General features: G+C 48.7%; 1 protein-coding gene across 4 annotated transcripts in view; it reads left to right on the forward strand.

Moving 5' to 3' along the window:
* Positions 1-1,119: 1,119 nt before the first annotated feature.
* Positions 1,120-12,769, forward strand: part of LOC129825403 (uncharacterized) — a 39,461-nt gene continuing 27,811 nt past the window's right edge. For 2 of the 4 annotated variants that reach the window (XM_055885490.1, XM_055885493.1), the window contains exons 1-5: positions 1,121-2,310; positions 8,874-8,927; positions 9,079-9,133; positions 9,255-9,343; positions 9,449-9,586. In XM_055885490.1, coding sequence (XP_055741465.1) covers positions 2,227-2,310; positions 8,874-8,927; positions 9,079-9,133; positions 9,255-9,343; positions 9,449-9,586 — 420 coding nt within the window. In that variant the 5' untranslated portion in view covers positions 1,121-2,226. Of the gene's footprint in view, positions 2,311-8,873; positions 8,928-9,078; positions 9,134-9,254; positions 9,344-9,448; positions 9,587-12,769 lie in introns of all 4 variants that reach the window. The other 2 variants (XM_055885492.1, XM_055885491.1) reach the window with 2 other exon arrangements.

Genomic DNA, 12,769 nt, shown 5'->3' on the forward strand with positions numbered 1-12,769 from the left:
GTCAACCTACTATGTGTATGTCATTGATTCCCAATCATTAAGTAAAGCTGTACATTGCAATGTGAACGTCAATACGCACAATAGTCTGACTGGGGAGGTGATTTCCCACAGTCAAAGTCCCGCAATAAGAGCTAATATTTGCCTAAACACTTCACAGTTGTGTTCTCTGGGTGTCAACGCTTAGACTGATACCCCATTTCATTGCTCCGCATTCCAACACTCCATTCATGTTTAACATTACCTCGTCTAAAAATGGCATGATTCCACCAATTGTAACTTTCTGCGTTACTTTCAAATATGGATTTTTATTTTGAAGGCGAACAGCAAATTCCACTATTGTGGCAAGCTTCACAATACAACCCGGTCTGGTCAAGCCATAGTAGCTAGATGAAGCTAGCTGGCTGCTTATAAATGTAGTTTTGGGCAACAGGGTTAAGTAGCTGGCTAGCTAGTTATTTCAATAGGAGAACAAGTGGATACCTAGCGAATACTTACTCACATAGATTCCTAAATCATTGCTAAGAATATTGAACATGACTACAGTTTCTACTGTTCATTGTTTTCAGGCTGGTTGCATTGGTGCTAGCTAGGTACCAAGCTAAAGCTGTCTAGACACCCCAGAATTTGCTAATAACAAATGTATCAAAGATATTTGCAAAATAATGTATCCTGCTCGTTTGATCCTGATCTAATTTCAAACGCTCACACAGATGTTTTCCCATTCGATCAAACAAATGATGCCTTATTACCAACGCAGTATTGTACAGATTTGACAGTGATCTTAGTGGTGCCGCTTGGCTTGCACGTGCAAATTCAGCACACACAACATTCTATAATATAATTGTGTTATTTGACGTGTCAAATGAAAAGCTTATTTGAGTGTCGAATAGTGTTATTTGACGTGCATCTTTTTTGACACGCAAAGATCTAAACGGCGTGGGCTCCCGAGTGGCGCAGTGGTCTAAATAGACACTGCATCTCAGTGCAAAAGGCGTCACTACAGTCCCTGGTTTGATTCGAGGCTGTATCACATCCGGCCGTGATTTGGAGTCACATAGGGTGGTGCACAATTGGCCCAGCGTCGTTTGCGCTAGTGTGCACACAGCGGTTAGCCGGGGTAGGCAGTCATTGTAAATAAGAGTTGGTTCTCAACTGACTTGGTTAGTGTTGATGATTCTTAAAGGAGGAAGGAGAGTCGGTCAAGGAGCGATTCGGACGAAGTGTTAAATTGTATGACAGTTGACAGTTTATTCAGAGTAAAGATATTTGGTACAGCGTGCACAGTCTCGTTCCTTTAGCTCAGAGGGAACTAGCAGAGCAGAGCCCCTAAAACAGTTTGTTTACATGTTTTATACAACACAGAAAGTAGGTTGAGTCTGGAAGTCCTGGTCCTCTGGTTGGTTCTGGACAGGTTGTTGTCTTCTCAGATTGGTCCTGATGAGCTGGGCGTCATCCTTCTGAGTCTTGTAGCAGAAGTTCTTTGTTACCAAATGTTCAGCTAAACAGGAGATTTGGTGTGTGCGTTTGTGTGTTCCTGTTTCCAAAGTCTGGTGTGTCAGTGTGGCTCATGTTGTCACAAGGTATGTTGTCAGTGGTCAGCAGGGGCACTTCCCGATATTCTCAGTGAGTGGAAACATTGGGTCAGTTTCTGTAAGTTGTGTTGTGTCAGCTATCTGCTCTTCTGCAAGTGTGTGTAATTAGCCTCTTGTGAAAATAGGGAAGTCCCATGTGTTATAACAGCTTCATCATAGTAATATGGTTATTACATTGCCAGGCGCATGTTTAAGCTAGGAATTCCTACAAATTAATAAACTGTAGCATGGAGGAATTCTTACATTAGTTAAATAAAGGTTACATTTTAATAAAACAATGTTATTGTAAAGGCACACAACTGTGAGAGAGAACACTATGGAACAAATGTCACGGCCAACCATTCCCAACCACCCACAAAAAAAGCACTCAAACCTTAGGACTGTGTAGCCTAAGACAGGTCTGCAAATCAACAGCAACTTCAATCAAAAATATCTGATAGACAATTCAATTCAGTCATATCTCTCTATGACTCAGAGTCATTGTGGCACTAAAGATATGCAAGTCTCCGCAGTTTCGCTCGTGCAAGGAGCAGGCGCTGAATTTGCTGGTTACTTTTTCCTGGAATCGGTGTTGCTGAATTATCAGTAGCTGCCCTGTCCTCAGTGTTTGTTTTGGTTGTCAGCTGAAAGAAAGATGTCTGCAACGGAGGACGACACTGAGTTGCGGGATCTTTTGATCCAAACCTTAGAAAACAATGGGGTGTTGAATAAACTAAAGGTACGTAGCTACATAACTTGTAAAGCTATGTCGAAAGGACAGTTCTAAGACTGAGAATGTTGCTGTAACGCAGCTAACGTTAACATGTCGCAATAGCTACATAGATAGCACAGTGGAAACGTTAGCTGGCTGTCTGGCCCGCGCTGAAGTCCCCGGCTTACTGTCATGAGATCTAGTGAGCTAGCTAGCTTCTAACTTTGGATAACCAACTGCTAGTCAGCTAGCTAACTCATTTATAAGTATACATATTGTAACGACCCGGTATTGTGTTCTGTGTTTGTGGGTGTGTTATTGTTCTCATGGCTACTAGCAGGGGTTGAATATGTCAGGACAGATGGAAAGGTTGGGGGGGTATGATGGGTAATACCGCGGGATTTGGAAATGCATAAATAGGGATTACTGTCTCATTGTTCTCTCTCTTCTGTTCGTGCCTTGATCTGTTCCTATGAGAGTGACTCTTGACCCGACAGGGTAACATTGTGTACGTTCGGCATTTAGCGGCGTGGGTTGTGGCCGGAACAATAGCCCAGTTTATGAATAAACCTGTGTTCTGACCTGCACACCTAGAGTCCGTCTCTTTTCCCTTTATGACCCAGCCGGGTCATTACATTGGTGTCAGAAGTGCTTTCGAACTACGGGATCGTGACTAGGCGAGTTAGCTGTTCAGTATAGGCCGGGTTGGCTTTAGCGTGACTCGCATCTACGGTCATGTCGCTTGGGGCGAGGCGGAAAATTAAGGAAGAGTCGGACAAAGTGTCCGTTGTGGGCTCGGGGGTACCCGGTCGGGAGGGTCAGGCGGCGACTGCCGTAGGGAAGCTGGAGAGCCACATGGCGGGAGTTAAATTGTCAGTCAGCAAGATGGCAGAACTGGCGGGTTTTCCTTCGCATCGCTCGAGAGCTGACGTCACGGCGACGGGGATATCGACGTCACCGGGTGCGGAAATGGCTGGGCCTGCTAAGGTAAACAGAGATGGCGGCGACCTATTGCCATTAGCCACGGTAGCGGCTAAACTACCAAAGTTCAATGGACAAGGTAAATGGGAAGTTTTTTTCACTCAATTCGAGTTGTTGGCTAGAGCCGGGAGGTGGTCTGACGAGACGAAAGCGTTACAGCTTGCCCTGAGCCTGGCGGAGGAGGCGTCGGAATGCCTGCTAACGCTAGCCCCGGGCGATAGGGGCGACTACGGTGCGCTAGTGGAGGCATTGGGGGGCCGTTTCGGCAGCGACGCGCAGCCCAACATGCTGCGTATTGAACTGTGTAACAAAAAGAGACTTCAGGGGGAATCATTAAAGGCGTTGGCAAGTGGTATTCTGAGCCTGACCAGGCGGGCTTATGCAACTATGCCGATTGGGGTGCAAGACGAGCTGGCACGGGACAGTTTTATTAGAGCGCTCTCTTCCACCGAACTGGGTAAGCATGTTCAGATGGCGGACCCACCATCTCTGCAGGCTGCAGTGGAGATAGCCAGGAAGAGGGAGCTGATCTGGGGTGAGGGAGTGAGAGTGGAAGTCACCAGTCAACCAGAGGTGAGAGCAGCGGTGGCTGGGGTGCCAGGGGTCACAAAGCCAGAGTGGGTTGACGAGTTGGGCGGGCTGGTCAAGACTGCTTCGCTTGTCATGGAGAGGGGCTCAAGGCAACGTCGCAGTGTCAGCTCAACTCCTATTGTCTGCTGGGGTTGTGGCCAACCTGGCCACATTCAGCGGGAGTGTGGCAGATTCCCCCGTCACCAGGGAAACGACAACGGGTTCTCGCGCAGGGGGCAGCGCGGATCCACCCCCCCGCCCCCGAACCCACTGTAAGCAAAGGAGGTACCCAGCAGCGCAGACAAGAGGGTGGGGTCCTGCTCCCCCAGGGTGTAGCTGCCGCCGTGTTTCCTAGTCCGGTAGTTGTGGTGGGACGTACCACCGTTGGGGACTTCTGCAATGTCGTCGTCAAGGTAGAGGGGGTGGAATGTTTGGCCCTGGTCGACACGGGCTCTACAGTAACCCTGGTGAGACCAGACATACTACCTGTTGGGGTGCGGGTGGAGCCGACCCATGTCCAGCTACGGACTGTCACGGGGGAGCTAGCCCCCATGTTAGGGAAGTGTCAGCTATCTGTGACTGTGGGGGGGAGAACTGTGGGGTGTCCGGTGTGGGTAGCAGCGGTGCAGGACCCCTGTATACTGGGAATGGACTTTTTGAAAAACTGTGGGGCTCAGTTGGACTTAGCGTCAGGTACTTTGAGGCTGTCGGGGGGGCCCACAGTGGGAATGTCGCCTTCGGGAGGGCCAGCAGGTGGCAGGGCTGTTCCTCCGTCTTCCTCCAAGCTTGCAGAAACTCCACCGGTCATCCCGGCTGCTCCCTTGGTCGTTGTGCCATCCCAGCAGCTGTCTCCGGCGGCGACGGCCTTCACTCCCCATCATGGTGCAAGCACAGGCAGCCCAGTAGCCCAAAACACACTGGCCCCTTCAACCCATCAGCCCGACGGGGGGAAGGAGGAAGCTATCGACGCCGTCGAGGCTGTGTGGCTGAAGAACTGTCAGGGTCTGGATGAGGGACAACAGAGACAGTTAAAGCAGCTGCTGTTGGACTTTAAAGATAGCTTCGCTTGGGGGGAAGATGAGGTAGGACAAACGCACCTAGTTCAGCACGAAATAGACACTGGGGACGCCCGACCCATTAAAATTCGGCCCCGTCGTATTCCCCTTGCCAGGAGGGAAGCAGCAGACACAGCTATTGTTGACATGTTGCGGGCTGATTTCATTGAGCCATCAGATAGCCCATGGTCCGCGCCGGTCGTCATGGTGCCTAAGAAAGGGGGTAAACTTAGGTTTTGTGTTGACTACAGGGGCCTAAATTCTGTCACCACTAAAGACTCTTATCCCCTACCGAGGATTGATGAGTCGCTAGACCACGTGAGAGGGTCCTCGTGGTTCTCCTCCCTTGATCTGCGCAGTGGCTACTGGCAGGTGCCCCTCTCGCCAGGGGCACGTGAAAAAACGGCCTTCTCCACAGATAGGGGCCATTGGCAGTTCAAGGTGCTGTGCTTCGGGCTCTGTAATGCTCCTGCCACCTTTGAGAGGCTCATGGACAGAGTGCTGGCGGGGGTTCCGAGAGACGAGTGTGTTGTGTACCTAGACGACATATTGGTGCACGGCACATCGTTTGAGGGGGCACTGGGGGCAATTAGGCGAGTGTTGGAGAGAATCTCGGGGGCGGGGCTAAAATTACATCCGGGAAAGTGCCATTTCATGCAAAGGGAGGTGGCGTTCCTGGGGCATCAGCTGGGTGGTGAGGGCATCAGCACGATGCCAGACAAAGTAGAGGCTGTGAGGGGGTGGCCAGTTCCAGGGGGAAAAAAAGAGGTTAAGAGCTTCCTGGGACTGGCATCCTACTATCGTAGGTTTGTGAAGGGGTTTGCGGGGATAGCGGCTCCTTTGAACCAGCTACTCAAGGAGGACACTGTTTTTCAGTGGACCGAAGAGCACCAGCGGGCGTTTGAGGCCCTCAAACGGGCCCTGATGGAGGCCCCTGTCCTGGCCTCACCAGACCCGAACCGTCCGTTCATCCTGGACACCGACGCAAGCAATGAGGGGTTGGGGGCTGTGCTGGCTCAGCGGGGTCCTGATGGGGAACACGTAGTAGCTTATTACAGCAGGACTTTTGATAAGGCTGAAAAACGCTACTGCGTGACAAGGAGAGAGCTTTTGGCTGTCGTGGCAGCAGTACGCCATTTCAAGTACTACCTGGGGGGCCTGCCGTTTGTGGTCCGGACGGATCACTCCGCCCTGCAGTGGCTTCTCTCCTTCAAAGAGCCAGAGGGTCAGATTGCCCGCTGGCTGGAGGAGCTACAACCCTACGACTTCCAGGTGGAGCACAGAGCCGGCCTTCGCCACAGCAATGCAGACGCCTTGTCCCGCCGCCCGTGTGCTGAGGATGGCTGTGGGTACTGCGCCAAACGGGTGGAGCGAGAGAGAGAACTGTGCAGGGAGGAGGGAGTCACCGCCACGGTGAGTCAGCTGAGTGTGACAGAGTGCCGGGAGCTTGAGGCTGTGGACGTTGGGGAGTGGAGGCGTCGCCAGGAGGAGGACGCAGAGCTGCGTCCTGTGCTGCGGTGGGTGGAAGAGAGAAGACGACCGCCGTGGGGGGAAGTAGCCCCTCTATCACCAGTCACCAAAGGACTGTGGGCTAAATTCACAGTCCTTAGAGTGGCTGAGGGAGTGCTCCAGAGGGGGTGGAAAAAGCCAGCGACTGGAGAAATTACGTGGCAGGTAGTGGTGCCCAAAAGGCTGCAGGGGAGCGTGTTACAGCAGCTTCATGGGGGAGTAGGCGCAGGGCATTTTGGGGTCTCCAAAACGTTAAAGCGCATGCGTAAAGGCTTCTATTGGGCAAGGCACAGGAGGGATGTTGAGGACTTTTGTAGGCAGTGCGACGAGTGTGCTGCTAAAAAAGGACCTCCAGGTCAGTCACACGCCCTCCTACAACAATTCCCAGTAGGGGAGCCCATGGAGAGACTGGGGGTAGACATAGTAGGGCCGTTTCCAATCACAGACAGCGGTAACAGGTGGATTCTAACCGCCATGGACTACTTCACCAAGTGGCCGGAGGCTTACGCTCTCCCAGACCAGGAGGCGGGGACAATAGCTGATGCGTTGGTGGGGGGAATAATCAGTCGGTTTGGGGTGCCACAGTCTATTCACAGCGACCAGGGAAGAAACTTCGAGTCACGGGTGTTCTCAGAGTTGTGTAGACGGTTGGGCGCGGAGAAGACGCGCACTACTCCGCTTCACCCGCAGAGCGATGGGTTGGTGGAAAGATTTAACAGAACATTAGCACAGCAGCTGGCCATCGTTACCTCAAAACACCAGAGAGATTGGGACACCCACTTACCGTTTATTCTTATGGCGTGTAGGTCGGCTGTTCAAGAATCGACTGCGTGCTCCCCAGCACTACTAATGTTAGGTCGTGAGTTGCGCACCCCAGCCGAACTAACGTTTGGCCACCCTCCTGATAATGACGACGGGGTTTTGCCTGGCCCGAACTATGTGTGTCGTCTGCAGAACCGGTTAGAAGCGGCTCACACCTTCGCAAGAGAGCAACTCGAAAACGCAGGGGTGCGCCAAAAGCGCCACTACGACTCGCGCGCTAGGGGGAGGCACTTTGGAGCGGGAGAATGTGTGTGGCTTCACAACCCCACGCGCAAGAAGGGGCGGTGCCCAAAGCTGGACAGTGCATGGGTGGGGCCGTGTCTGGTGATAGAGAGAGTGGGGGAGGTGACGTACCGGGTGGAGGTTCCCCCACGGAGCAGGAAGGTGGTGGTCCACCGGGATCGATTGGCACCCTACAGAGGGAGGAAAACGGTAGGGAATGGGAGTGAGGGCTCTGATGTGAGCCCACGGGAACAGTCTAACGAGGAGACTCTAGCACAACCTGAGCCTGGGGAGGGGGCTGCTTCTTCGGAGGGCGCTGGAAATGACATTGGGGCAGAGGAGCGTTCTGGGGGGCCACCGCTGAGAGTCACGGGGAGGCCCAAGAGACTGATGCGACCTCCGGGTCGTTTTAAGGATTTTGTTGTGTAACCCTAGGGGCTAGGGTTTAGAAAGGGGGGGGCTATGTAACGACCCGGTATTGTGTTCTGTGTTTGTGGGTGTGTTATTGTTCTCATGGCTACTAGCAGGGGTTGAATATGTCAGGACAGATGGAAAGGTTGGGGGGGTATGATGGGTAATACCGCGGGATTTGGAAATGCATAAATAGGGATTACTGTCTCATTGTTCTCTCTCTTCTGTTCGTGCCTTGATCTGTTCCTATGAGAGTGACTCTTGACCCGACAGGGTAACATTGTGTACGTTCGGCATTTAGCGGCGTGGGTTGTGGCCGGAACAATAGCCCAGTTTATGAATAAACCTGTGTTCTGACCTGCACACCTAGAGTCCGTCTCTTTTCCCTTTATGACCCAGCCGGGTCATTACAATATGTAGGTACTTAGTTACCTATCTAGTGTATTGCTAATGTTGATGATTCGTTACTAGAGAAATGAGACCAAGTCAATAGGCTGGACAGGGTGGAACAGTATTTAGTAAGACAGTTTTATTCAGTGTGAGGATATCTGGCAAATCGTGCAGCACGGCTCCTTCTGTCTGATTCGTATAGAATCGTCGGAAGAGCGCTAGTTTAAACAGTTGTACAGTTTTATATAGACAACAAGCAAAGTAGGTTGATCTGGAAGTCTGGCCTTCCGATTGGTCGATCTGGGTCTTGGGTAGTCCTGAACAGGCCTGGTGTCAACGTTCCATTGGTTCCTGAGATAGTTCTTTGTCTTGAGCTCCAACCTTGAGTTGTGTGTGTCTGTGGTTATTATGGGGGAGGGGAATTGTGTGTGTCTGTAGTTGGTGTCTTAATAAGTCCAGCATATGTCCAAGAGAAATGAGGAGTATGTGTATTTTGTATAAAAGATGGCTTATGTTGAAATGTTGTTATTACTAGTTTCCAGTCTCTATTACAATTTCTTACACTAACTAGTTTATGCGGCCCACTTGCTTTGGCCAACACCCTCTTTTTGGTGTTCCGGTATTTTGCAGGCAGAAATGCGTGCTGCCGTCTTCCTGGCCATGGATGAACAAGCTAGAGTGGAGGTAAGATAGATAACTAGCTGACTTGGGAGGTTTAGGGCTACTTATTGCTTCTCTTTAATAATGACTTTTAATTTTATGGATGTGTCTAAAGCATATGATTTATCCACATCTGTATAACTTTTGCTTCACTCTCATTCACTTCCCCCCACAGAATAAAACTCCACTTGTCAATGAAAACTTGAAGAAATGTCTTAATACACAGGATGGTAAGCCATGGTTTTATTATCCACCATGATTGTCATAATCTGCTCATCCCATAATCAACATACTTTACAATTACTCATTTTTTTTTTCATGATGAGGCTGATCATATCCTTCCCTTTGTAGGACACCTGGTGGCCAGCCTTATCATAGACTTCCTGCAGGTGTTCCACATAGACTTCACACTTGCTGTCTTCCAGCCAGAGATCAACTCAGTGAGTGTGTTACTCCCAGTGGATGGGGCTGGCCGGACATTTGGTCAAATAAAATACTTCCAAATGTCAGTGCTGCATTCACCGTGTGTGTGTTTTTATTTTCAGCTAAATGGCCTGGGCAGCCGTGAGCAGGTGTCTCGTGATCTGGGTATCACTGAGACCGATATGAATAGGACCACTCCTCTGCTGCTTGAGCTTGTCAAGAGAGGCAGACACAGGGAGAAGGCCTCCATCTTCTCAGCGGTAAAGACACACCAGTACACAGGGCTTACCATTTTACATACTGTTATTCATCCACATACATTAGCATATTCCTTTGTTCTCCAAAGAGACTCTGACATTAGCAGTTGTCCAAACCCGAAGCCCCGCTGATTTGATTGTGCTGTTAAATGGCTATCCTTCACCTCCTGTTAAGCGTTTTTTTCATCCGAATGGAGTGTCCAGCTTGTGGTTATAATGGACCGCTTTCCTGCTCTGTACTCCCTCTTCTTTCGCTGCTCTGGCCTACTGTTATCTGATGTCAGGGGGGTAAAGCCACATTTGTCTACCTTCTCACTCACCAGGGTACATTTACATCTACCTGTGCAGTACCAGTCAAAAGTTTGGACACCTACTTATTCAAGGGTTTTTCTTTATTTTTACTATTTTCTACATTGTAGAATAATAATGAAGGCATCAAAACTGTGAAATAACACATATGCAATCATATAATAACCAAAACAGTGGAAAACACAACTCTCTTTCTAAAATTATCCGCTGAAATTGTTGCAACCCCTATTACTAGCCTGTTCAACCTCTCATTCATATCTTCTGAGATCCCCAAAGATTGGAAAGCTGTCACGGTCATCCCCCTCTTCAAAGGGGGAGACGCTCTAGACCCAAACTGTTATAGACCTATATCCATCCTGCCCTGCCTTTCTAAAATCTTTGAAAGCCAAGTTAACAAACAGATCACCGACCATTTTGAATCCCACGGTACCTTCTCCACTATGCAATCTGGTTTCCGAGCTGGTCATGGGTGCACCTCAGCCACGCTCAAGGTCCTAAACGATATCATAACCGCCATCGATAAGAGACAGTACTGTGCAGCCGTCTTCATCGACCTGGCCAAGGCTTTTGACTCTGTCAATCACCACATCCTCATCGGCATACTCAACAGTCTTGGTTTCTCTAATGACTGCCTCGCCTGGTTCACTAACTACTTCTCAGATAGAGTTCAGTGTGTCAAATCGGAGGGTCTGTCGTCCGGACCTCTGGCAGTCTCTATGGAGGTGCCACAGGGTTCAATTCTCGGGCTGACTCTTTTTTTCTGTATATATCAATGATGCCGCTCTTGCTGCTGGTGATTCTCTGATCCACCTCTATGCAGACGACACCATTCTGTATACATCTGGCCCTTTGGACACTGTGTTAACAAACCTCCAAACGAGCTTCAATGCCATACAATACTCCTTCTGTGGCCTCCAACTTCTTTTAAATGCTAGTAGAACTAAATGCATGCTTTTCAACCGATTGTTGCCTGCACCCGCCCGCCCGACTAGCATCAGTACTCTGGATGGTTCTGACTTAGGTATTTGTAGTTGTCCATATATTCTAAGTGTCTGGTTAGACTAACTCTCCTTCCAGACTCATATTAAACATCTCTAATCCTAAATTAAATCTAGAATCTGCTTCCTATTTCGCAACAAAGCCTCCTTTGTTCTTCAGAGTTCAAGTAACAGACACATTCTTCAGAGTTCAAGTAACAGACACATCTCAACATCAACTGTTCAAAGGAGACTGCGTGAATCAGGCCTTCGTGGTTGAATTGCTGCAAAGAAATCACTACTGAAGGACACCAATAATAAGAAGAGACTTGCTTGGGCTAAGAAACACGAGCAATGGACATTAGACCGGTGGAAATCTGTCCTTTGTTCTGATGAGTCCAAATTTGAGATTTTTGGTTCCAACTGCCGTGTCTTTGTGAGACGCAGAGTAGGTGAGCGGATGATCTCTGCATGTGTGGTTCCCACCGTGAAGCATGGAGGAGGATATGTGATGGTGTGGGGGTGCTTTGCTGGTGACACTGTCGGTAATTTATTTAGAATTCAGGGCACACTTAACCAGCATGGCTTCCACAGCATTCTACATCAATATGCCATCCCATCTGGTTTGCGCTTTAGTGGGACTGTCATTTTATTTTCAACAGGACAATGACAAAACACACCTCCAGGCTGTGTAAGGGCTATTTGACCAAGGAGAGTGATGGAAAGCTGCATCAGATGACCTGGCCCCCACAATCACCCGACCTTAAACCAATTGAGATGATTTGGGATGAGTAGGACCGCAGAGTGAAGGAAAAGCAGCCAACAAGTGCTCAGCATATGTGGGAACTCCTTCAAGATGTTTGGAAAAGCATTCCTCATGAAGCTGGTTGAGATAATTCCAAGAGTGTGCAAAGCTGTCATCAAGGCAAATGGTGACTACAATATGTTATAGTTTTGATGTCTTCACTATTATTCTACACTGTAGAAAATTGTAAAAATAAAGAAAAGCCCTTAAATAAGTAGGTGGCCAAACTTTTGACTGGTACTGCACATCAAACATTTTAGCGGTCCACTCTTGACAGCGGAGAGAGAATTTCCTGCAATTCTACATATTTTGCCATGGTGTTTAGAGAACACTTTAGCTTTTTAAAACAAGTTTTCACATTTTGCCATGGGGTGGAGAGAAGATTTAGAAATGTTATAACGAATTTCATTCAATTTAGCTCATTTTTCCATGGGGCTGAGAGAGAAATGTTTGCAGTTTTTAATATGATATCTGAGTGAGAGTGACTAACAAAATCAATGGGGGACCCCGGTCGGTAATTCGACCATGATTACTAGATAGCTGGCTAGACTCATTAACATTTCTTAGATTGGTAATCTACCCTGGCTAATTGAGTGACTGACATAACAAGAGAAACTGCTGATGCACAACCAAATGTAGAAATTGTATTTTACTATTCTAACTTTAAACAATAAGTTGAGACCCAGACTGAGTTCTTATTTGATCCACGGGCCTACAAAAGGGGGGTGGCCCATGGGCCACCAGTTGCCCGTCACTGGGCTACAACATGAACACACAGATGTTATCATTTATACAACAACATTTAGGCTCTTTGTCCATAGACCTGAGCTGCCTGGAGAGAAAAGAAACTTAGTATATCTCATGGTTGTCATTGACTACCAAATGCAGATATGACTAACAAATGCTAATATTATCTGGGTCATAAGAATGAATGGTGCTTGAAAGGTTGACAGATGATTGAGAGAAAATGGTTTTCCTGTTGATCAGCGAGTTTCTGACATAACAAGTTTGTCCTACTTTCTTTCTTCATGTTTCATACTCATGCATACTAAGAACCCTGTGGGCCACAAAGGTGCACATGAACAACTAGCATAT

The sequence above is a fragment of the Salvelinus fontinalis genome, chromosome 27, assembly GCF_029448725.1.
Source record: "Salvelinus fontinalis isolate EN_2023a chromosome 27, ASM2944872v1, whole genome shotgun sequence".
In the NCBI taxonomy this organism is placed as follows: domain Eukaryota; kingdom Metazoa; phylum Chordata; class Actinopteri; order Salmoniformes; family Salmonidae; genus Salvelinus; species Salvelinus fontinalis.